Source organism: Cetorhinus maximus, chromosome 29 (assembly GCF_964194155.1).
Source record: "Cetorhinus maximus chromosome 29, sCetMax3.hap1.1, whole genome shotgun sequence".
Lineage (NCBI taxonomy): Eukaryota > Metazoa > Chordata > Chondrichthyes > Lamniformes > Cetorhinidae > Cetorhinus > Cetorhinus maximus.
The window spans coordinates 8,281,161-8,306,507 of NC_135907.1; the positions used below are offsets into that span (position 1 = coordinate 8,281,161).

Here is a 25,347-nt window from a genome sequence, read left to right on the forward strand (position 1 = left end):
GAGAGCGAGCGTGCACTCTCCCCGAGAGCGAGCGTGTATTCTCCCCGACAGCGAGCGTGCATTCTCCCCGAGAGCAAGTGTCTATTCTCCCCGAGAGCGAGCGTGCACTCTCCCCGAGAGCAGGCGTGCACTGACCCCGAGAGCGAGCGTGCACTGACCCCGAGAGCGAGCGTGCACTCTCCCCCAGAGCGAGCGTGCACTCTCCCCCAGAGCGAGCGTGCACTGTCCCCGAGAGCGAGCGTGCACTGTCCCCGAGAGCGAGCGTGCACTGTCCCCGAGAGCGAGCGTGCACTGTCCCCGAGAGCGAGCGTGCACTCTCCCCGAGAGCGAGCGTGCACTCTCCCCGAGAGCGAGCGTGCACTCTCCCCGAGAGCGAGCGTGCACTCTCCCCGAGAGCGAGCGTGCACTCTCCCCGAGAGCGAGCGTGCACTCTCCCCGAGAGCGAGCGTGCATCCTCAGCCATTTATCTTGTGTTGTTTAAGGAGCTTTGGTTGTGTTTGAGAGGGAGCGTCTTTCTCCCAATGTCCAGGACACGGGGTGTGTTTGATCAAAGGTTCAGTGGAGTGAAAGGTGATTTATTGACACAAATCAGGTGACTGGCTGGACTGAACAGAACAGGAACGTTGAGAAAGACTGAACATTGCAGAAAAATCAAGAACTAGTGAGTATTGTCCCCAAGCATGGATGGTTATTCAACCGAGAGCGAGCGTGTATTCTCCCCGAGAGCGAGCGTGCTTTCTCCCCGAGAGCGAACGTGCACTCTCCCCGAGAGCGAACGTGCACTCTCCCCGAGAGCGAACGTGCACTCTCCCCGAGAGCGAACGTGCACTCTCCCCGAGAGCGAACATGCACTCTCCCCGAGAGCGAGCGTGCACTGTGCCCGAGAGCGAGCGTGCACTGTCCCCGAGAGCGAGCGTGCACTGTGCCCGAGAGCGAGCGTGCACTGTCCCCGAGAGCGAGCGTGCTTTCTCCCCGAGAGCGAGCGTGCGTTCTCCCCGAGAGCGAGCGTGCGTTCTCCCCGAGAGCGACCGTGCGTTCTCCCCGAGAGCGAGCGTGCGTTCTCCCCGAGAGCGAGCGTTCGTTCTCCCCGAGAGCGAGCGTTCGTTCTCCCCGAGAGCGAGCGTTCGTTCTCCCCGAGAGCGAGCGTGCGTTCTCCCCGAGAGCGAGCGTGCGTTCTCCCCGAGAGCGAGCGTGCGTTCTTCCCGAGAGCGAACGTGCACTGTCCCCGAGAGCGAGCGAGCACTGTCCCCGAGAGGGAGCGTGCACTGTCCCCGAGAACGAGCGTGCACTGTCCCCGAAAGCAAACGTGCACTGTCCACGAGAGCGAGCGTGCACTGTCCCCGAGAGCGAGCGTACATTCTCCCCGAGAGCTAGAGTGTGCTTTCTCCCCGAGAGCGAGCGTGCGTTCTCCCCGAGAGCGAGCGTGCGTTCTCCCCGAGAGCGAGCGTGCGTATTCCCCGAGAACGAGCGTGCGTTCTCCCCGAGAGCGAGCGTGCGTTCTCCCCGAGAGCGAGCGTGCGTTCTCCCCGAGAGCGAGCGTGCGTTCTCCCCGAGAGCGAGCGTGCGTTCTCCCCGAGAGCGAGCGTGCGCTCTCCCCGAGAGCGAGCATGCGTTCTCCCCGAGAGCGAGCGTGCGCTCTCCCCGAGAGCGAGCGTGCACTCTCCCCCAGAGCGGGCGTGCACTCTCCCCCAGAGCGAGCGTGCACTCTCCCCCAGAACGAGCGTGCACTCTCCCCCAGAGCGAGTGTGCACTCTCCCCCAGAGCGAGCGTGCACTGTCCCCGAGAGCGAGCGTGTACTCTCCCCGAGAGCGAGCGTGTACTCTCCCCGAGATCGAGCGTGTATTCTCCCCGAGAGCGAGAGTGTATTCTCCCCGAGAGCGAGAGTGTATTCTCCCCGAGAGTGAGTGTGTATTCTCCCCGTGTATTCTCCCCTTTCAGCCTCAGCCATTTATCTTGTGTTGTTTAAGGAGCTTTGGTTGTGTTTGAGAGGGAGCGTCTTTCTCCCAATGTCCAGGATACGGGGAGGGTTTGTTCAAAGGTTCAGTGGAGTGAAAGGTGATTTATTGACACAAATCAGGTGACTGACTGGACTGAACAGAACAGGAATGTTGAGAAAGACTGAACATTGCAGAAAAATCAAGAACTAGTGAGTATTGTCCCCAAGGGTGGATGGTTATTCAACCGAGAGCGAGCGTCTATTCTCCCCGAGAGCGAGCGTGCTTTCTCCCCGAGAGCGAGCGTGCACTCTCCCCGAGAGCGAGCGTGCGCTCTCCCCGAGATCGAGCGTGCGTTCTCCCCGAGAGCGAGCGTGCGTTCTCCCCGAGAGCGAGCGTTCGTGCTCCCCGAGAGCGAGCGTGCATTCTCCCCCTGAGCGAGCGTGCATTCTGCCCGAGAGCGAGCGTGTATTCTCCCCGAGCACAAGCGTGCATTCTCCCCGAGAGCGAGCGTGCACTCTCCCCGAGCGCGAGCGTGCATTCTCCCCGAGAGCGAGCGTGCTTTCTCCCCGAGAGCGAGCGTGTATTTTCCCAGAGAGCGAGCGTGTATTTTCCCAGAGAGCGAGCGTGCACTGTCCCCGAGAGCGAGCGTGCACTCTCCCCGAGAGCGAGCGTGCACTCTCCCCGAGTGTGAGCGTGCTCTCTCCCCGAGAGCGAGCGTGTATTTTCCCAGAGAGCGAGCGTGTATTTTCCCAGAGAGCGAGCGTGCACTGTCCCCGAGAGCGAGCGTGCACTCTCCCCGAGAGCGAGCGTGCACTCTCCCCGAGAGCGAGCGTGCATTCTCCCCGAGGGCGAGCGCGCATTCTCCCCGAGGGCGGGCGCGCATTCTCCCCGAGAGCGAGCGCGCTCTCTCTCCGATAGCGAGCGTGCATTCTCCCCGAGAGCGAGCGTGCATTCTGCCCGAGAGCGAGCGTGTATTCTCCCCGAGCGCGAGCGTGCATTCTCCCCGAGAGCGAGCATGCACTCTCCCCGAGGGCGAGCGTGTATTCTCCCCGAGCGCAAGCGTGCATTCTCCCCGAGCGCAAGCGTGTATTCTCCCCGAGGGCGAGCGTGCATTCTCCCCGAGTGCAAGCGTGTATTCTCCCCGAGGGCGAGGTTGCATTCTCCCCGAGAGCGAGCGTGTATTCTCTCCGAGAGCGAGCGTGTATTCTCCCTGACAGCGAGCGTGCACTGTCCCCGAGAGCGTGCGTGTATTCTCCCCGAGCGCAAGCGTGTATTCTCCCCGAGAGCGAGCGTGTATTCTCCCTGACAGCGAGCGTGCACTGTCCCTGAGAGCGAGCGTGTATTCTGCCCGAGAGCGAGCGTGTATTCTCCCCGAGCGCGAGCGTGCATTCTCCCCGAGATCGAGCGTGCACTTTCCTCGAGAGCGAGCGTGTATTCTCCCTGAGGGCGAGCGTGCATTCTCCCCGAGACCGAGCGTGCACTCTCCCCGAGGGAGAGCGTGCATTCTCTCCGAGAGCGAGCGTGCATTCTCCCCGAGCGCAAGCGTGTATTCTCCCCGAGGGCAAGCGTGCATTCTCCCTGAGACCGAGCGTACACTCTCCCCGAGGGCGAGCGTGCATTCTCCCCGAGAGCGAGCGTGTATTCTCCCCGAGCGCAAGCGTGTATTCTCCCCGAGGGCGAGCATGCATTCTCCCCGAGAGCGAGCGTGTATTCTCCCTGACAGCGAGCGTGCACTGTCCCCGAGAGCGAGCGTGCACTGTCCCCGAGAGCGAGCGTGCATTCTCCCCGAGAGTAAGCGTGCATTCTCCCCGAGAGCGAGCGTGCACTCTCCCCGCGAGCGAGCGTGTATTCTCCCCGAGATCGAGCGTGCATTCTCCCCGAGAGCGAGCGTGCATTCTCCCCGAGAGCGAGCGTGTATTCTCCCTGACAGCCAGCGTGTATTCTCCCCGAGAGCGAGCGTGTATTCTCCCCGACAGCGAGCGTGTATTCTCCCCGAGAGCGAGCGTGCACTCTCCCTGAGTGCGAGCGTGCATTCTCCCCGAGAGCGAGCGTACGTTCTCCCCGAGAGCGGGCGTGCATTCTCCCCGAGAGCGAGCGTCCATTCTCCCCGAGAGCGAGCGTGTATTCTCCCCGAGAGCGAGCGTGTATTCTCCCCGAGAGCGAACGTGTATTCTCCCTGACAGCGAGCGTGTATTCTCCCCGAGAGCGAGCGTGTATTCTCCCTGACAGCGAGCGTGTATTCTCCCCGAGAGCGAGCGTGTATTCTCCCCGAGAGCGAGCGTGTATTCTCCCCGAGGTCAGCCGGGTATTCTGCCTGAGCTTTTAACAACTGGGCTTTTCTGAACCCCACACACACGCTCTCCTGGGAGTTTGGGGGGGGAGTGGGTTAGACTGGAAAAATACACAGGCTGGAGCCCACCCATGGACAGCAGCCAGCTTGAGGGCAGGATCAGACACAGTGGGTCTTGCATTTAGGGTCAGGGGGCGTCCATGGAACTGCAGAGAAAGTTTAAAACCAATATCTATTTCGGTGTCAGTGAAGTGGAGAGACTGGAGAAGCTGGGATTGTTCCCCTTACAGCAGAGAAGGCTAAGGGGAGATTTAATAGAGGCGTTCAAAACCGTGAAGGGGGTTTCTAAAAGTGTAAATGAGGAGAAACTGTTTCCACTGGCACCCTCTGGTAACCAGAGGACACCGGATTGGAGAGAATTAGCAGAAGAATCAGATGTGACATGAGGAGAACTTTTACAAAGTGAGTTTACAAAGTGACCTGGAATGCGTTATCTGAAAGGGCAATGGAAGCAGACTCAATATTAACTTTCTAAAGAGAATTGGATAAATACTTGAAGAGGTGAAATTTTGTGGGTTATGGAGAAAGAGCAGGGAGTGAGACTAATGGAAATGGAAATAGTTTAATAAGTTATATTGCTATTTGTAAGTGTTAGGAATGAGATTTAGCTTTAAAGTTTAAGTTTGATTTGTATTTCTGTATCTGCGTGTTAAGAAAGGTAAAAAATGGAGCTTTAGTTTCACTTTAAAAAGGTACTTGCATTTCTAATGAGAGTTTACGACTTAAGAAGTTAGGTAAACAAACGAGAGGAAGAAGTGGGCTGTTGCCTAGCAACAGCGGCCCAGAGAGGCAGGTCCCTCCCACAGATACACGCACAAGAAGAAAAACAGTAGTTTTGCTTTTGGAAGCTGTTGGAGTTCAGCTGGTTGAAAGTAGCTGCCAGGCAGGAGCAGCCAATAAGGGACAGATCGAAAGTCCCAAGCTAAAGAAAGACCCCAAAATCCAGGGGAGGGGAACCTGGAAAAGTACCTGTTAATGAAGTTAAGAGCGAGGGGCAGAGAGGTTCCAAGCTTCAGATTTAAAGAGACAAAAGCTGCAGAAAGCAGATTTAAAGCGAGAACAGCTTGCAAGAGGCAAGAAGGTCCAAAGAGACAATTGAAGGTCTGTAACTCCTTGCTATGGGCATGTGAAGCGGTGATGGTTGAGTCTGAGAGAAAGTGTCGGTTTGGGAGAAGATTCCAAAGCAAGTCCTTGGAGAGTGGCAATAGGAAACCTTTGCGTGAAAGACGGAGTTCAGTGAGATTGGTTGGCTCACCGTATGACAAGTGTCTGGGGGGAGTTGATGAGAGATCCATAGCATCTGATTGAGGTAGCCTCTGTCACTTAGTTTCAGAGTGTATCTGACCACAGGGTGCGTATTGGTTTACATGGACTGTGTACTTCCTGTAGACTAATATTAGAGTATAAGATAGGTTTTGTAACTTGTGTTATCCTTACAAATCTGTATATATCTGTAAGGTATAGTTGTGGGTGAAGGAGTATTGTAATACAGTTCATCTGCTCTTGTTAAATAATTGTTTTATTTTTCGTTAGCCTAATCCGGTAACTCTGTTCAGTAGCTACTCTCCACGAATCTATATAAATAAAAGTTAGGATCTATTAAGCTGGGTTCCACTCTGGGATCAGGCTTGTCCGGGGGTAACCTCAGCTGGGGATCATAACAGGGGCAATTGGCTGAACGTCTTCTCTCTGTGCTGTATTATTGTGCGCCTGTCTGACTGCCTGTTTTCCGCTTTTGTTGTTATAGGCTGTTGACCTGGTAGGTGATTTCCTTGGCCAGAGATGGAGCTACTGGTTGTGTCCCTCGTGTTGCTGCTTGCCAGCTGTGGGCTTTCCTTGGACAACGGCTTAATGAAGACCCCGCCTATGGGATGGTTGGCTTGGGAACGCTTTCGCTGCAACGTCGACTGCGAAACTGACCCCGAAAACTGCATCAGGTGAGGCCACAACCTGAACCTCACTGAGAAACCTGAGCAACATCAGCTGAAAACTGGACGGAGAATCAAATTGGGCCCCATTGTCCCTGAAACTATCATAGGTGAACTCATGACCCTATCACCATATCAGCCATGACCAGCCAGACTCATCCAGGATAAAAATTCCACTGGCACTGACTCTCACTGGGGCACAGTCCCACTGGCACTGACGCTCACTGGGGTACAGGTTCCACTGGCACTGACTCTCACTGGGGCACAGGCCCACTGGCACTGACTCTTGCTGGGGCACAGTCCCACTAGCACTGACTCTCACTGGGGCACAGTCCCACTGGCACTGACTCTCACTGGGGCACAGTCCCACTGGCACTGACTCTCACTGGGGCACAGTCCCACTGGCACTGACGCTCGCTTGGACACAGTCCCACTGGCACTGACGCTCACTGGGGTACGGGTTCCACTGGCACTGACGCTCACTGGGGTATGGGTTCCACTGGCACTGACTCTCACTGGGGCACAGTCCCACTGGCACTGACGCTCACTGGGGTACGGGTTCCACTGACACTGACCCTCTCTGGGGTACAGGTTCCATGGGCACTGTCTCTCACTTGGGTACGGTTTCCAATGACACTGTCTGTCACTGGGGGACAGTTCCATGGGCACCGACTCTCGCAGGGGTATGGGTTCCACCTGTTTAGCTACTTTTGGGTTCAGTTCCTCAGATACCAAATGCCTTCATTAGCTCATCAATGTGACCATATGTCAACCTGGATCTTGTGTGTCTATTGCTATTAGACCAGAGAAGGCATCACAGAATCCAACTATCCTGTCTTCACCCAGTGCCCACTCTTTCCAGTCAGACTCAAGGAGCAGGAAGCTGGGCTTATTTTTGATTTCCTTCCTTTGCCACTCCAGACATTAAATTTTTAAAAATTATTTCATGAGATGCGGGCGTCGCTGGCAAAGCTAGAATTTGTTGCCCATCCCTCATTGCCCTTGAACGGAGTGGTTTGCCAGGTCATTTCAAAGGGCAGTTAAGAGTCAATGACATCGCTGAGGGTCTGGAGTCACACGTAGGCCAGACCAGGTAAGGAGGGCAGATTTCCTTCCCTGAATGACATTGGTGAACCAGATGGGTTTTTAACAATAATCACTCGCTTTGTGTCCCTGATTTATTAATTGATTTCAAATTCCACCAGCTGCCGTGGTTGGATTTGAACCCATATCCCCAGAGCGTGAACTTTGGTCTCTTGGATTACCCGTTCAGTGACATTGCCGCTACGATCTCCCCTTAAACTATCAGCTGATGAGCAGAGGCAAGGGCTCCGAGCTGGGATCCTCCTTATGGAAGTCATTATGGATTAGGCCCTCAAGTCTCTGGGGTGGCACCTGAACCCACTAAGCCACATTCGACACCTTGGGGACACTCATAGACAAGCATTCCAGCCCTGGCCTCTGTCTGGGGACGGTGGTTTCTTGGTTGGCGGGCTTGGGTACCGTGCTGGGCCTAGGCCTGGACCTCGAGCTGGGACTTGGCCTCGCACTTGGGCCTGGGCCTTGAGCTGGGGCTGGGGCCTGGGCCTTGCACTGGGGCCTGTGCTGGCCCTGTGCGGGCAAGAAATCTAAATCTTTGTCCTTTTTTTTGCCTCTGTTTGCAAACAGTGAGCGTCTGTTTATGGACATGGCTGACCGGTTAGCAGAGGATGGTTGGAAGGAGCTTGGCTATGAGTACGTGAACATTGACGACTGTTGGGCAGCAAAGAAGAGGGATTCGGAGGGGCGGCTGGTTGCCGATCCCCAACGATTCCCCAGTGGAATTAAAGCTTTGGCTAAATATGTGAGTCGAGATTTCATCCCTCTGTTTCTCTCTCCCCCTCTCCTTTAACCTGCTCTCCTTCTCCCCTCGGTGTGTGAACCTGACTCCACTGCTCTACCTCAGCGGTGAGTTGGTCATGTAACCATTGGTTTGCAGCTGATGTGGATGGCGAATGAGTCAGAATGGGATGGAAACTGGTTGTGGTGCTGATCTCCTTCTGCAATGTGTCACTCTGAGGTCTGGCTTCTGCTTAAAGAGGAACATGTTAGTTCTGCAGATTTTTTTTTGTTGTAGAATCATAGAATCCTTATGGCGCAGATGGAGGCCATTCAGCCCATTGAGTCCATGCTGGCTCTCTGTAGAGCAATCCAGTCAGTCCCATTTCCCTGCTCTGTCCCCGTAATCCTGGAAATTTGTTTCCCTCAAGTGCCCATCCAGTTTCTTTTTGAAATAATTGATTGTTTCTGCTTCCTCCACTTTGGGGAATAGGTTCTAGGACATTACCACTCCCTATATGTAAAAAAAAAGTATTCCTCATATCACCCCCTGTAACTCTTGCCCAAAACTCAAATCTGTGTCTCCTAGTCGCTCTAGCATCAGCGAATGGGAAGGGCTTTCCTTTTTCAGCTTTGTATAAACCTGTCATAATCTTGACACAGCTGTTCAAGGCATCAAGCCTGTTCTTTGCAAAAAAAACTTTCCAGATTAGTTGCACTTCCCCCTACACCTTCCGCATGGCTCTGTAAATGTTCACCTTCAAGTGTTTGTTTATCCAATTCCCTTTTTGGAAGTTACTACTGAATCTGCCCCTTTGGGCGGAGATTTCCAGATCATCATAACTCGCCATGTTTTAAAAAAAAAACTTCCCCTCAATTAGCCAAAGGCTTTAAACCTGTGTCCTCTGGTTACCGACCCTCTACCGAGTGGAAACAGCTTCGAACGCCTCTGTGAAATTTCCCCTTCTGAAAGCATTCTCTGATTTGAGGAGAACAGTGGCAGCTTCTCCAGTGTCTCCACGGAACTGAAGTGCGCCACCCCTGGGATTTGTTCTGGTGAATTGTCTCTGCACTCACTCTTAAAGGCTTGACATTCCCTCCCACCCCACCACCCACCGCCCGCAAAGTGTGACACCCAGGATTGGACACAATACTCCAGCTGGGGCCTAACTGGTTATTTATAATGGTTTAGCTTAACTTCCTTACGGAGAGTCACACAGAACTTGCAGCACCAAAATGGGCCATTCAACATAAATGCTCCATGACGCTGTTTATGTTCCTCACGAACCCTTCTTCACCTAACCTTGCGTTTGTACTCCAGACATCTTTCTGAAGCCAAGGGTCCTCTTTTTTATTTGTAACGGGCTAATCGACTTGTCCTGCCACCTTCCAGCATTTGTGCTCAAACAGAGGGAAGAAACCCACTCCCCATCATCGCCCCACCGCCCTCACTTAGGGAGAGTGTCCCTTTGGATGAGGTAGCGGGCGTTGGGATGTTGGGCGGAATGTTGTGCCGCCGTTGGTGGCGAGCTTGGTGGCAGCCAGGGCATGTACTTGGGCAGGATTGTGGCGCGCCCGAACCCTGTCTCCCACCCGCCTCTGCCCGAATGGAACTCTGGGCAGGAAGGCCCATGGTCCTGCCGCCTATTGAGGCCAAATGATGACCGCTTGAGGGCCTCATCCCGCTGCCACTGGGATTAAACCAGCTAAAACGGTGCCGGCAGCTGGTCACCTCTGGCAGGGAGGGTGGTGGTGGTGGTGGGGGGGAGGGTCCCTCAATCAAAGGCACTCAGCGCCTGATCACGGGGCTTATCAGGAAAGTGGCAGGGGTGGAGACCGCTGAGAGCCGATCCCCCTCCCGTGCTGCTGACCCCCTTGCACCCCTCTCCCTGCCGCCCTCACCCCGCGAAATCCCCCTCCCACATCACTTACCCGTGGCCTGGGTCACTCCACAACCCTGGGACTCCACTGGCTGTCCTTACGGAAGCAGCCACATCCTCCTCAGTGGTGGTGGTGCTGAGCACAACAGCTGTCGGGCACTGACTGACGGCTCTCGGTAGGCGAGACTCCTGCCCCCGGGATCTTGACTCCAGGGGAAGACCCTCTGCCGACCTCACCAGTGCCCGATTAGCTTTTAGTTCAATGGGCCTTCCCGGGAAAGAGGCAGCGTGGGTCTCTTGCCAGCTCTCCAGCCAGCAGGCGAAACCCCCTACCCCCACTCCTCCCTGCCCACCCAATGCCTCAGTAAGATTCTGCCCATTGTGTCCAATTCTGGGCACCACACATTTGGGAGGGACGGTGAAGGTTTTAGAGAGGGTGCAGAGAAGATTTGCAAGAATTGTTCCAGGGATGAGGGACTTCAGTTAGGCGGATAGATTGGAGAAGCCGGGGATTGTTCTCCTTGGAGGAGAGAAGATTAAGAAAAAGATTTGATGGAGGCGTTCAAAATCACCAGCGGCCTGGGCAGAGTAGATAGAGAGAGAGACTGTTCCCGTTGACAGAAGGATCGAGAACCAGCGGACACCGGTTTAAGACGAATGACGAAAGAAGCAATGACGACACGAGGAAGAAGATTTTTTTACACGGCGAGTAGTTAGGGTTTGGATTGCACTGCATGAGAGTGTGGTGGGGGCAGATTTAATCGAGGCCTTCAGAAGGGAAGGTAATTATCTGAAAAGGGTTAAGGGCAGGGGATTGGGACTAGGTGAGTTGCTCTTGCTGAGAGCCGGCACAGACACAACGGGCTGAATGGTCTCCTTTTGTGCTGTAATCATTGTTTAATTCTATGATTTTCTATTTTCTATTTGTAAGCTCCACAGAGCTTTCCCAATGTGCTTGAAGGTGTGGGCGCTGGTCAAGGAGTTTGTGGGAAACTTGTTCCCTTACCCATGTTTCAGCAAACCCCGACATCATCAAGAGAGGGAACTATTAGCAAAACGATTAAGTGGGTTCCCAATTTCCATCTCACTTCTGCTTCAGTGAAGGCTGTGGCCTCGAGTTACCAACTGCTCAGTTCTTTTCTCGCCTTCTTTTCCTCACTGACCGAACTTTCACTACAGGCCATTGTACCAACCCCAGGCCCTTTGAGCTCTGGACTAACTGGTTCCTTCACTGGGCTCCACTTGGCGTTGCTGCTTTGCTTTATCAATGACCTTTCACCTCTCAGGCCTACCTTTGACCCAGCCCTCACAGACGGGGTGAAAGCCCCTTCCTTGCCAACCTGCCTTACTGTTGGACGCAAGACCCTGGGACAAAATAGGTTTGAGGCTATTGGGGGAAGGGGAGAAGATTTCCGGCCCCCGTTTCGATCAGACAATTTGCCCACGTCCTGTGTTAAGGCAGCATCTGGAATTCAAGATGGCTGGCCATAAACGTCAGAGCAGGAGGAGGCCATTCAGCCCCTCAGGCCTGCTCAAATGAGTCGTGACTATTCTGTATCGGAGCTCTGTTGACCTGCCTGGGTTCTGTAACCCTTTAATCCCCTTGCCCAGCAATAAAAATAAATGTTTCTCTTGTGTCTTGTTTTACAGGTTCATTCAAAAGGCTTGAAGCTGGGCATTTATGGAGACCTGGGCACCTACACCTGTGGTGGATATCCAGGCACCACACTGGACTATATTGAGTTGGATGCTGACACCTTTGCTTCCTGGGGAGTGGACATGTTGAAGCTGGATGGCTGCTACTCCAACTCCTCCACCAAGGCTCTGGGTGAGAACAGGAGCCTCTGGCCAGGCCGGCAGCACTCCACAGCGACAGGGTTAAGAGAGTAAAATTCCCTGAGCTTTCCTGGCATGGGGGGTCTGGCTCCACGAGATCAGGGAATTGCCGTAGAGGTTGGCATTCCCGACTCTCGGCAGAAAGGCCATAGAATCAGAGAATGATACAGCGCAAGAGGAGGCCATTCAGCCCATCGTGTCTGTAGCAGATCTTCAGTAGAGCCAATTGGTCCTGCTCCCCTGCTCTTTCCCCATAGCCCTTGAAATATTTTCCCTTCAAGTATTTGTGCAGAAAGGCTTAACGTATGAGGAACGTTTGAGGACTCTGGGTCTATACTCGATGGAGTTTAGAAGGTTGAGGGGGGATCTGATTGAAACTTACAGAATACTGAAAGACCTGGATAGAGTGGACGTGGGACCTGAGGGCACAGCCTCAGAGTCAAGGGAAGACCTTTTAGAACAGAGATGAGGAGAAATTTCTTTAGCCAGAGAGTGGTGAATCTATGGAATTCATTGCCACAGAAGGCTGTGGAGGCCAGGTCATTGAGTGTATTTAAGACCGAGATAGATAGATTCTTGATTGGTAAGGGGATCAAAGGTTACGGGGAGAAGGTGGGAGAATGGGGTTGAGAAACTTATCAGCCATGATTGAATGGCGGAGCAGACTCGATGGGCCGAATGGCCTAATTTCTGCTCCTATGTCTTATGGTCTAATTCTCTTTGAAAGTTATTATTGAATCTGCTTCCCTCGCTCGTTCAGGCAGCACATTCTAGATCATCACAGCTCCCTGTCTTAATAAATTTCTCCTAATCACTAACTGGCTCTTCTTGGCTATTATATGGGGGTGTAGCTTAAATCTGTGTCCTCTGGTTGCTGACCCTCCTGCCACTGGAAACAATTTCTCCTTATATAACTCTAGTCATTATTGTACATTAATAGCCAGACAGTCAGGAGCACTGATCTCCAGCCGGCCTGATCTGTGTTCCCTGTCTCGGGAGCAGTGCCTCGGGAAAGTTCGATGGCTAGCACTCTCGCCTCGGAGCCAGAAGGGTCGTGAGTTCAAGCCCCCGCTCCAGAGGCTTGGGCCCATTATCCAGGCTGTGCTCCCAGTGCACTGAGGGTGCGTTGCAATGTCAGAATTGCAGCCTTTCAGATGAGACGTTAAACTGAGGCCCTGTCTGCCCCCTTGGGTGGATGTAAACGATACCATGGCACTATTTTGAACAAGAACAGGGGAGTTCTCCATGGTGTCCTGGGCCAATATTTATACCTCAACAAGTGTTGCAAAAAACAGGCTGGTCATTATTTCATTGCAGTTTGTGGGAAGTGGCTGTGCACAAGTTGGCTGCCACATTTCCAATGTTATGGCAGTGACTATGCTTCAAGAAGTACTTCATTGGCTTTAAAGCGTTTTGGGACTTTCTGAAAGTTGCTCTAGAACTGCAAGTTGATAGACTGATGGACAAAACTAGCCATAAATGTAAGATAGTCACCAACAAATTCAACAGGGAATTCAGAAGAAACTTCTTTCCTTACGATAGCGCCCTGGCCAAGAAAGAAACTGTTCCTTATCACCACTTAGTGGCCACGGTGTTACTTGCCACTGTTTACGCAGAATTTCAATTCATAATGCTTACGTGGGCAGTTTTAAATGTTAAATGTTGATGCAAAAGTGTGACCAAAGTCATGACAAGGTGAAGTGGTTGTAAACAGATTTTAAAAATTCTAATATTTAGCTGATTCCTGGTGGCTGTTTTTATTTTCTAGCCAGTTTTTCCTTCGTGAGTGTTTTTCCTGAAGGACTGGACCTCTTGCTGGGGCCTGGGCTTCATGGGCAGTGCCCACCTTTCCATTAGCTCCAAGCTTGCTCCTAAGATCTTCCCTCACCTCCGCCTCCCCTTCCTCCTACAAGACACTCCTTAAACCCACATTGTGGTCGGGGGGTTTGGTCACCCCATCCTAATGTCTCTTTCTTTGGCTTAGTGTCCTTTGTATTGTCTTTGCTGATCACGCTCTTGTGAAGCGGCTTGGGGAATTTTTCCTGAGGCAAAGAGGTTATAAACTATTCAACTGCAGGTGGTATCGTGTCAAAGCCCCACATAGTTGTGGCCTGAAATCCATTCACACAGGCCCTTTCCAGTAGAGCCTGCTGATTAATCAACTTTGGCTAGTTCCCCCTCCCCTCTGCTCCCAAACGCAGGGACACTAACAAACGGTGATGCTCCTATTTGTGCCCTGGCTCAGCACGGACCTGAGTGTGGGAGGAGGGGTGGAGGTGATGAGAGGAGTGGAAGCAGATTTTTTTTCCTGGTCCGCTGTGTTCACTTGTTTTGGGTTAAATTCGCGTAAACTCAGAAGGCCGGAGAGAGATGGATTTTTAACTTTTTGGTTTGTTTTTTTTTAATCACACAGGGTATCCATTGATGTCAAAGGCACTGAACGCCACAGGCCGTCGGATTGCCTTCTCTTGTAGCTGGCCAGCTTATGAGGGAGGCCTTCCCCCTGAGGTAAGGCTTCCGGACACTGCGTGTACTCCCTTCCCGACAGAGGGAGCAGAGAGAGTGATTCCTGCAGCAGTTTTGTGGGAACAGGAGAGACCCAATCGCACAGAATTACATCCGACGCACAGCTAACTAACAGGCTAACAGAGTGATGCCTGTGTTTATTCTCCACGCACGCATCTTCCCAACCCTCTTTATCTCACTCGATCAGCACGACTTTCTAATCCTTTCTCCCCCACATCTTTATCTAACTTCCCCCCTTAAATATATCTATACGATTCACCTCAGCTCCCTGTGGGAGCAAGTTCTACGTTCTGACCAGCTCTCTGGGTAAATAAGGTTCTCTTGAATTCCCTGTTGGATTCATTGGTGATCCTCTTGCGTCTGTGATCCCTAGTTTTGGATTCAACCACAAAGCCTTTCGTAATTTTAAAGGGCCCCGACATGTCACCCCCTCAGCCTTCTCTTTTCTGAGAGAAAGACCCTTAGCCTGTTGAGTCTCAGTGTGGATTAGAAGACTAGTACTCACACAGCAGTGGTGTACGATACAGAGAGGCTTTCTCCTCTCTCCTCAGTTCTGAATATTAAAGGACCAAGTGAGACAGTAGTTATTTTCTAACTCTAAAGAGCTTTATTTGACTTGGAGACACAAGTTTTGAATAAGACAATGGCTTCCCACACAGCCTTTCCAGTGAGTACAGTAAGGGCTGATTTAGTCCTTTCCCTTGGGAGATGAGGCCCAGGCCATCTTATTTTGAATACCACGTATTCAAAAAGGAAAAAAAAAAATCAATGAGCTAATGTTTTCACATCTTTTTTCCCCCCTTGTTTGTTACTGGGCAGAACAGCCATAAATGGACTTGTTTTACATTCATAAAAGTCAGAGAGAATTTACGACACCGAAGGTGGCCATTTGGCCCATTGTGTCCGTGCCGGCAATGAAGAGCCGGCCTAATCCCAGCTTTCCTGCAGCTGAAGACTCTTCAAGTAGACGTCCAAAGTGGAAAGAGTTTCTCCCTCGGCCACTCTTTCAGGCAGGGAATTCCAGGTCTCTACCACTCTTAGGGTGAAAAAACGTTTCCTCATCTTCCCTCAAATCCTTCCACCGATTACTTTAAGTCCATGTCTTTCGGTTTTGATCTCCTTTGCAAGAGGGCGTCCCTATTTACCCTATCTAAGCACTTCACAATTTTATATATCTCAATTAAGTCACCCCTCGGCCTCCTTCTGTTCCGAGGAAAACAAGCACAGCCTGTCCAATCTTTCCTCAGAGCGAACACCTTCCAGCCCTGGCAGCGTCCTCGTAAATCTCCTCTGCCCCCTCATCTTTCCTGTAATGTGGTGACCCAGACATGTACGCAGTAGTCTGGCTGTGGTCTAACCATTTTGGATACAGTTCTAGCTTAACCTCCTAGCTCTTATAATCTATATTTCGAAAAAAGGAAAACACGCCACATGCCTTCTTAACCATCTGTCCTCCACCTTTAAGGACCTGTGTGCATACATCCAAGGTGCCCCCACACTGTTCAGTATCCTCCCTTTTTTTTTTGTGTATTCCCCTGTCTTATCGCAGTTCCCAAAATGCATTACTTCACACTTTCTCGTTCTGTCAACTGCCTCCTCTCGCACTCAGCAGATAGCTGCCTTATTCTCTGCTGATCACTTGCTGGACTTGCTTATCTCTCATTGCTGACAACCAGTATCCTTCGGATGGACGGCCTCATTGCATTGGACCCTCCTGGTATTAGCAAGGGAAACATTGCTGGGTGAGTGAAGAGTCAGTTTGGAAATTCTGCTGAGGGTTTATAAAGCGCTGGTTTGGAATTCTGCCAGGCGCTGGTTCCCACCCCCTGGAAGGTTCAGGGATCAGAAACAAATATAACTCCAAAGGGTATGAACCATGAGGAAATGCTGTATTACAAAAGCTTTTAATCTCCATAGCTTGGGAAGAGTTAAAGCTGAGTTGTGGAAAATCTTAAAAGGCAATCACAGCAGCCATTCTGCCTGGGTCTCTTCTACCTGCCCACTCAGATCGTTGCTGAACTCTACCTCCACCGCATTAACCTGCCTTTGATCCATTACCCTTTCCCAGAAAGAATCTGTAGATCTCAATTCTGAAACCTCCAACTGAACCTAGGACCTGGAGTAGTCCATTTGGTGCATCGAGCCTGCTCTGCCAGTCGTTATGATCATGGCTGATCTGGTTGTGGTCTCAACTCCACTTTCCTGTCTTGTTCCCCATAACCCTGGACTCTTCCAGCATCTCTCAGCCTTTTTGGGGGGGTGCGGAAGAGTTCCAGATTCCCACTATCCTTTGTGTGAGAAAGCGCCCCCTGACATCACCCCCTGTAATGGCCTGGTCATTCCCCCCCGCCTCGATCAAATCCTTTAATCAACCTTGATTATATCCCCCGTCTAACTTTAAGCGGATATAAGTCTAGGCCGGGATTTTCCGATCCCGCTTGCCGACGGCATCCTCCGGCGATGCGGCGAGCTGGCCAAATTCTGGTGATTCTGCACTGCAGCCCTTCCAAGGCCTTACTGGGTTACAATCCCCGGAAGTGGATGCGGATGGGGTTTGACTAAGGCTCTGTACAGCTCTGAAGCAGAATTTCCTCCCCATTGTATTTCAGGCACCTGAGACAAAGGCCTATGCTCCGGCTTTCAGTGGTTTGTGTACAAGGCCGTCTGAATCTGTTTGCTCCTGGAAATCCTAACCTCTCATCGTTATCTCGTAACGACACTTTGAAAAGGCACGAAAGCACTTTGGGATATCTGAGTTTGGAAATGCATTTCATTTTTGCTCCCTTTCTCACTCTCACGTACTAACCCTTCCTCTCTCCTCTCCCTCTCTCCCCTCACTCATTGACATTGACTCTTTGTCTTAATGGGCTGTTTGCAGGTGAACTACACATTCCTGGGGGAGATCTGCAACCTGTGGAGGAACTATGATGACATCGACGACTCGTGGGAGAGCATTCGCAAAATCATTAACTGGTACTCGAGTCACCAGGATGTGCTACAGCCCGCGGCTGGCCCAGGGAGATGGAACGACCCAGACATGGTACCCTGCCTTACTTTACATCGCTGCTGCACATCCTGCACTGCCACAGAATGGGAGCCTTCAGGTGAAGCAGGGTTAGACGCCGCAGGTTCACCGGAGAGTAGGAGTCGCTGTGGGCACTTGTCCCCCACCCCATTTGAAAGTCCTTCTGTATTTCCATTATACATATTGAGTCCACCTTTGTAATGACAACTGCCAATTTCCATTCAGAAGGTTGTGGGTTCAAGTCCCACTCTAGACAGTTGGGCCCACAATCCAGGCGGACACTCCCAGCGCAATACTGAGGGAGTGCTGCACTGCCAGAGTGGCTGCCTTTTGAATGCGATGTTAAACCGAGGAGTTTCTGCCCTCACGAATGGATGTAAAGGATGTAAAGGCACTATTCAAAGAGCAGGGAAGGTGTCCCTGGTGTCCTAAACAATATTCGGCCCTCAACCAACGCCACTAAAAGCAGATTATCTGGTCATTATCTCATTGCTGTCTACGGGATCTTGCTGTGTCCATAGGTTCTATGTAGCATTTGCTATTTTAGAACCGTGGCTACACTTTAAAATATTTCATTGGTTGTAAAGCACCTTGTGATGTCCTGAGGTTGCAAACGCCACTATAGAAATGCAAGTTCTTTCTCTGTGTGTCAGGCTATATTCTTACAGTATTGAGCTGCTGGACTACAAAAGCAAAATGCTGCAGATGCTGGAAATCTGAAATAAAAACAGAAAGTGCTGGAAGTTCAACAGGTCTGGTAGCGTCTGTGGAAGTTAACGTTTCAGGTCGATGACCCTTCATGGTTTCTCCCTCCACAGGTGCTTCCTGACCTGAGTATTTCCAGCATTTTCTGTTTTAATTTCTGCCTCTATAGTGCTGGGTGTAGCAGATTGTGCAACCTGTCCCATTTGGTCCCCGTAACCAGCCTTGGCAGCCGGAGATTTGAATTCTGTTTTTGCAGCTTTGTGGAATCTCTGATCTGCCATCGCTCAAGGTGAATCCTCCTCGCAGGAGCTGCTAATCTCATTGGCAGGAGGAGGAAGGGGGAGGGGCTAATGATTGTCGGACTACGCCGAGATCTCCCCTCTTCGTTTCTCTGGGAGTGTTAGTGGGAGATCGGGACAATCCCAGCAGAAATCCAAGAATCTCTCAGACCGGCGCTTACAGGATGATGTGACATCAGCAACCGCTGTTTTGTGTGAAATTCCTTAACGGGAATGTTAACCATTTGGAATAATGCGTTGAGAGTTCTTAACCCATTGCACAATGAAATCTCAAACATTTTAGTGTCGCTGTCTAGTCCCTGTCACCGATTCTATCTTTCTCCCATGTCACTACCCGAAACTGTTCATAGTCTTGACGTCCTATTTGACCCTGAGCTGAGCTTCCAACCTCATCTTCTCTCCGTCATCAATACCACCTACTTCCACCTCCATAACATCGCCCGACTCCATCCCTGACTCAACTCATCAGCTGTTGAAACTCTCAAACATACTTTTGTTGCCTCCAGACTCAGCTATTCCAATGCACTGCTGGCCAATTTCAACTCATCCAAAACTCTGCTGCTTGTATCCTAACTCACACAAGTCCTGTTCACCCATCACCCCTGTTCTCACTGACTGACATTGGCTCCTAATAACTCAATGCCTTGAATTCTCACCCTCGTTTACAAACCTTTCACCTGCCCCTATCTCTGTAACTTCCTCCAGCCCTGCAGGATCCTCCAGGATAACTGCTCTTCTCCAAATCTAGCTCCGATTTCCATCTTTCCACCACTGGCTTTCAACTGCCTGGGCTCTCAGCTCTGGAATTCTCTCCCTAAACGTCTCCAATTTTCCACCTCTTCCTCCTCTCCTTTGCGACACTCCTTAAAACCGACTTCACCTGATCTAACATCTTCATCTTGGTTCGGTGGTCGAGTTTAGTCTGGTTACGCTACTGTGAAGTGCCTTGGGATGTTTTGCTGCATCGTGGGTGCTACATAAATGCAGGTTATATTTGTTGTGCCGTTAATCGCAGCATTGTGCTGTCTCCATCCCTCTCAACTCTTTTTGATTTTTCTCTCCAGTTAATAATAGGGAACTTTGGCCTGAGTTACGAGCAGTCCAAATCACAGATGGCTCTCTGGGCCATCTTAGCTGCTCCCCTCTTCATGTCTAATGACCTGCGGGGTATCTCCGCGAAGGCCTCGTCCATCCTACAGAACAAACTGCTGATCAGGATCAACCAGGATCCGCTGGGTGTGCAGGGCCGCATGTTACTGAAGGTGAGCAGCAGGTAGAAGAGGAGCAAGGAGCTGAGGGGGCTTTGAGAGGGATTGGGCCCAGCACCAAAGCGCTCGATAGGAATGAGGAAAAGTGGGATTGCAGCTGTGGCCAGGGGTGTAAAGACGCCATTAAACCGCGTGAACCAAAAGGTCACAGGTCATTTGAGTCTCTAATGCGTCACCCCATTCATATGTGGTATTGTCACTGGACTAGTATCCCAGAGACCCAGGGTAATGCTCTGGGGACCCGGGTTTGAATCCCACCACGGCAGACGGTGAAATTTGAATTGAATAAAAAATCTGGAATTAAAAGCCTGATGATTAAAAACCATTGCCGATTGTTGTAAAAAAAAAACCCATCTGCCGTCCTTACCTGGTCTGGTCCTCACGTGACTCCAGACCCACAACAATGTGGGCAACGAACGAATAAATAAAAATTGCTCAGGACAAGTTGAGAAGGGCTAGAATTGGCCTGCGCTCACGTGCACGTGTGTTGCATGTGTGTGTGGGGGCGTGTGCCACCTCTTACAGTAACAGAGGAGTTCACGCTCCCGACCTTGGGATGGGCGCTCATGGTTAGCAGGAGGGGGTTGGTGTTGCTTGGCAGCCATGGTTGGGAGCCCCGCCGGGATGGACCAAGCAGTTTGAAAAAGGTCTCGAGCCAGAAATCGGGCCTTCACTAACCGTAATAGTGACGTGCTGGCCCAGCCAGTGAAGCCCACATCCCATGATTGAATAAAACTTTGACCCAACAACAGTGGAACGGGGATATTTTTCCAAGTCAGGATGGTGAGTGGCTTGGAGGGGAACTCCCTGGTGGTGTTGCCATGTCTCAGCTGCCCTTGTCCTTCCACAGTTAGCTGGAACTTTCTGCTGTTAAGTTTCGTTTCCCAGCGCCGAAGATTGAAAAACATTTTGTGCTGGGAGTGTAAGCTGATAATGGAGCGGCGAGAGTTACAGGGCTTCTGGGACTTTTGTGATTGACAGGACCAACAACATATTTCCTTAACCAACGAACTGAGAAATAAACAATGGGAAAACTGAGAAGTGGGAGAGGGGGATGAATTAGAGTCAAATCAGCAAGATGATGCAAAAAAATAACAATTTAAACTGTTCAATCTCATTCCTTCAGGTAGTCAATTGTTGTAGATTTTGGAAAGGCTGCATTTGGCGACATTGCAACTTCAGAGGGCAGACTTCATTAAGTCAAAAACCCTTATCCTGCTATTTAATGGCATATTCTGTACAGTTTTTGTACTGTAATTGATTGATCACTAGTAAATGATCAAATCTGTCACCTAATTGCTGCTTGATCACTTAAATTTATTTTCCACCTGGGGCTGATTTAAAACATTAGCTTTTCTGAAATACGGTAAGAGAAATAAAGAGAGAGAAAGAAAGATTGGATTGAGAGAGATAAGAGGTACAGAAAAGGAAAAGGAAATAAAATGTAAAATTTGACATTTTTAACACGCTGCATCTCCTGATGTCGTCTTGAAGGTGTGCTTGATATCTTTGCCCATGCGCAGTTTTTCCTGTCGGTTCAGTATATGATATCTGTGTTGAGGACTGTACTTAGAATGTTAGAATGTTAGAAGTTAGAATGGTTTGGGTCCTACCTTTTTCTGTTCTTTCTGTTCGACCTCAGTTCCCTGCCCTTTCCCCCCTCAGCAAAAATATATTAGCGTTTTTAATCAGTCCCAGGTGACAAATAATTTTGAGGCAATCAGGCAGCAATTAGATGCCAGATTTGATCATTTATTAGCGATTAATCAACGTGCCATTTAAAAGTGGGACAAGGGTTTCTCAACAGCCCGCATAAGGATGTGTGCCCTCTGCAGTCGCGACGTCACCAAATGCAGCCTTTTTAAAATCTCCGACAACAATTAACTCCCTGAAGGAATGAGACTGAACAGTTTAAACCGTTACTTTTCTTGGCCAGAGAGGTTGACTGGCAATCATTAACAATATTCATGTTGTTACAAGGTACTTACACTGTTGGTAAGCAAATCTAACTTTCTACAATTAATTTAATGGCCAAATTAATGTACAGATCCAGCAAGTTCGTTAAAATAACAGGGAAGCTAAGAGTGAGATGCTGAATGTGCAATGCAAATGGCAGAGCAGAGTCAGTCAACCAGCAGATTCGTAACTTGTGGCAAATTTCTTAATTGCAAGAACTTGTTGACCAAGTTACACATTAATATCGGTGTGTGTCATTAACATGCCACTACTTTTCCAGCAAACTATGGCCGATATCTTATCAATATCTTTTATTTTTCCTGTTCCCCTCCCTCACCACCAGGGTAAAAACAATATTGAAGTCTGGATGCGAGAACTTTCTTCATCAACCATGGCACTGGTTTTCTTCAGTCAACGCACAGACATGCCTTACCACTACACCACATCTCTGAGCCAACTCAACATCACTGCCCCCAAGGTGTTCTCGGTGAGCATGTAGTTTGCACAGGATAGAAAGGCACTGGAAAGAGTGTAAAACAGGTTCACAAGGATAATACCAGAACTGAGAGGTTGTAACTATCAGGGAATTTTGAACAGGCTGGGGCTCTTTTCTCTGGTAAAGTGAGACCCGATAGAGGTGTCTAAAATTATGAATGGGTTTGACAAGGTAGATGTAAAGAGGATATTTCCAGAAATTCAGGAAAACCTCTTTACCGAGAGAGTAGTGAGAATGTGGAACTCACTACCATGGGAGTGACTGAGGCAAATTGTATAAATGGATTGAAGGGGAAGCTAGATAAACACATGCGGGAGAAAGGAATAGAAGGATGTACGGATATACCGATGGGATATGATGACGTGGGCAGGAGCATTAACACGAACATAGACCACTTGGGCTGAATGACATGTTTCTGCGCTGTAGATTTGATGTAATGGAGGTACTGGGAACCCCTGTCTGGATCTGGATCTGAACGGCCCCTTCAAGGGGTATCAGGGACCTATTGCTGGACATTTTTTCTCCACATAACAAGAAAAAACAGATTCCATCCCAAGCCCCTCAGGCCAGCATCACCTCTATTGGGCCCCCCAGGCCTGCACTGCCTATTTCCACGTTTATAATGGAAACTTCCTATGTAAACGTTTCACATTATCTAAACCCTGTCCTCTGCAGTGCCTTTGCTGGTTAGAGGCTGTAATTGCAGCCTGACAAGGTTACATTGGCTGTTTACATTAAATGCTCTTTTTTTTTAAACCAATAAAATAAACAAATAAGCTAATAAACTAATTGAAAGCCCTTAAAGGGGGACTGTAACAAAAAGATAAAACTTTAAGGACAACTTCTCAAATTAAATTCAAATAATGTTCCTGGGGCTGATAATTCACTCCAGCCCCTGTGGGGCACACCAGTGGTGGAAGGCCTCAAGAGTACCCAATGGACACCACATGCTCCCTCTCCAGGGACACTCGGAGTGCGGACGTAGCTGCAGAATAGGGGCAGACAGTCGGGTCTAATGCCCCTCTCCACGGCCCGCTGCCTGTACCTGTTAATGCCACCTTGACCAGGCCCAGGAGCAGACCCACGAGGAAGTCTTCCAATCTGCCTGCCCGCCACCCCCCACTCCCTCAGCGCCAAAGATCACGGGGCTGAAGTACAACCAAACTTGAGAAGCAGCCCCTTCGAATAATCAAAAAGGGACTGCAGCCTCTGACAATCTATCTGAACGTGGAACATGGACCCCCCCCCACAACAAGGCCGCAGAAAATACAGGTGGTCTGGGAGTCCGTGAACCACTCTAACCTTCTATTGCACAGGACTCCTGCACGCTACACCCTCCCCTCCACCCTCCGATAGTGAAGAGGAGGACTCCCACGTAGAGAGCCTCCCACCAAGGGGCCCCCGCCACTTCCGGACAACGCTGTTCTCATAATAATTGCAGACATGGAAATTTAGGATGCAAATACGAAATAAAGAGCAGCCCGTGTGTCTTTAAAATGGGAACTAATTCTAGCACCCACCCTGCTGCAGTTATCGCCTGCCTTGTCATCCTGTAAGGGGAGAAGGAGGCTAGTATGAAAACTCTTGGATAGCACAGTCACGATGGGCCGAATGGCTTTGATTTGTGATGTGTGATTCATGACTGCCCATCTGGGAGATTGTCCAGTGTTCAGCTATTGGACAGACCTTCCCAATGCAACAAGCCAAATAAACCAGTTTGATTTTTTTTTTTCTTTAGTCAAGTTTTTTATTCTTTCATGGGGATGTGAGCTTCTGAAACCACTATTTCACAATTTATCCCAGTCACACCCTCACTGAAGGCACTCAGTCTTCCTCGGCTACAGTTTTCTGCGTTTCAGTCACCCTGTCATACTCAACTCAAATGCCCACCCTTCGGGTGTGAACTTGTATAATGAGTGCCAGCTATTCCACCACCTGGGGCATCGCAGTCAAGGCCAATTCCCTGAGTAAGACTCAGGCAGGAGGAGGTCATTGGACAAGAATCTGGAGCGGGGTGGGGGGGGAGGTGGTTTCAGCTTATCCTGAGGCCAATTGTAAGTCACCTCAGGTCAGCAAAGACCAGTGATCAAACCTTGTATTCCCCCCCCACCTGAATCACACAACTCAGCTAGTCACTGAATAAACTCACTGGAGTCGACAAATTTCACTGCCCTGGTGTTAATGGGGTGAGGGAGTAACAGTTTCAAAATGGGCCTCAATGCCCTGTTAATACCGGCGCCATTTTAAAAGGGGCCTTTCCCCTGGGTGTCCAAAGTTGCCCCGTTTTGGCCGATTGGCCCCTTTCAATGAGGAAATCCGAGGCCTGTGAGTCCAACTCCAGAGTACAAAATCCAGGCTGACCCTCTAGTGCAGCACTGAGGGAGTTCCGCGCTGTCGGAAGAGCCATCTTTCCGGTGTGATGTCACACCGAAGCCCCGTTCACCCTCCAAGGTGGACGTGGGGCAGCCGGGCCAGTATTTGCCCCGTGTCCCACACTGCCGGAAACAGATAATCGATAGGGTCATTATCACGTTGCTGTTTGTGGGAGCTTGCTGTGTACAAATTACCTCCAAAGTATTTCCTCCATTACAGCGACGACTGTATTTCGGATTCGCTCCATTGGCAGTAAAGCGTTTTGGGATGTTGCGAAAGGTGTTATAGAAATGCAATTTTTTTGTTTTCCATTTGCAAAACGTTTTTTTTGCCCCGGCAAGAACGATGAGCTGTTTTAGGTTTGTTTTCCCAGTTGGTGAGGGAATGCCCCTCTGACGTGTCCTGTCTCTTCTTGTTTTTCCCTTCCGGATTTAGGCTCAGGATGTGTACTCAGGGTGGGTCCAGCGGGGCCTGGACATCGACGCCAAGTTCACCGTCACCATCAATCCTTCTGGAGTGGTGATGCTGTACGTGTATCCTGAGAGAAAGCTGCGAAGGAACCAGGGGTAGGAAAGGCCCGAAGCCGGTCCGTGGCAGCAGTGAGCGAGGCCTTTGTCACCGTGGCGACAGCTGTGGTCTTTGTTTCATTCCTCTCAGGCACATTGACCCTTGAATGTCCGTGTTGTTCTCAAATTGAGTCTTATTTTGAAAGCTCAGCCATGCAGCGAGCAGGAGGTTTATCCTCCCAACAGGCTCGCCTTCCCCTTTCAGGGTTTCCCGGGCCCCTCCTCTGTCCCATTTCGTTTACTGTCTTCCTTGGATTATGGGGCCTCCAGAATGCGAGGGGTTTAATCAGGATGCCTTCTGCTCTGTCATGTCAACTCTCTGTACCACCATACTCCTGCCACTGTCTCATGCGCTCTCGGCACCACCCCCCCTACCCCTGCCGC

General features: G+C 50.7%; 1 protein-coding gene across 6 annotated transcripts in view; it reads left to right on the plus strand.

The window, feature by feature from the left end:
• The window catches only part of LOC144669599 (alpha-N-acetylgalactosaminidase-like), a 376,191-nt gene extending 351,054 nt beyond the window's left edge, over window positions 1–25,137 (plus strand). Inside the window, exons 1-9 of one of the 6 annotated variants that reach the window (XM_078532126.1) lie at window positions 1,953–2,155; window positions 6,035–6,224; window positions 7,884–8,058; window positions 11,564–11,741; window positions 14,163–14,257; window positions 17,154–17,315; window positions 19,369–19,566; window positions 21,872–22,015; window positions 24,833–25,137. In XM_078532126.1, the coding sequence (XP_078388252.1) occupies window positions 6,070–6,224; window positions 7,884–8,058; window positions 11,564–11,741; window positions 14,163–14,257; window positions 17,154–17,315; window positions 19,369–19,566; window positions 21,872–22,015; window positions 24,833–24,967 (1,242 nt within the window). In that variant the 5' untranslated portion in view covers window positions 1,953–2,155; window positions 6,035–6,069 and the 3' untranslated portion in view covers window positions 24,968–25,137. Of the gene's footprint in view, window positions 1–1,952; window positions 2,156–4,556; window positions 4,690–6,034; window positions 6,225–7,883; window positions 8,059–11,563; window positions 11,742–14,162; window positions 14,258–17,153; window positions 17,316–19,368; window positions 19,567–21,871; window positions 22,016–24,832 lie in introns of those variants that run through there. The other 5 variants (XM_078532128.1, XM_078532130.1, XM_078532127.1 and 2 more) reach the window with 5 other exon arrangements.
• The last annotated feature ends 210 nt before the right edge of the window (window positions 25,138–25,347 follow it).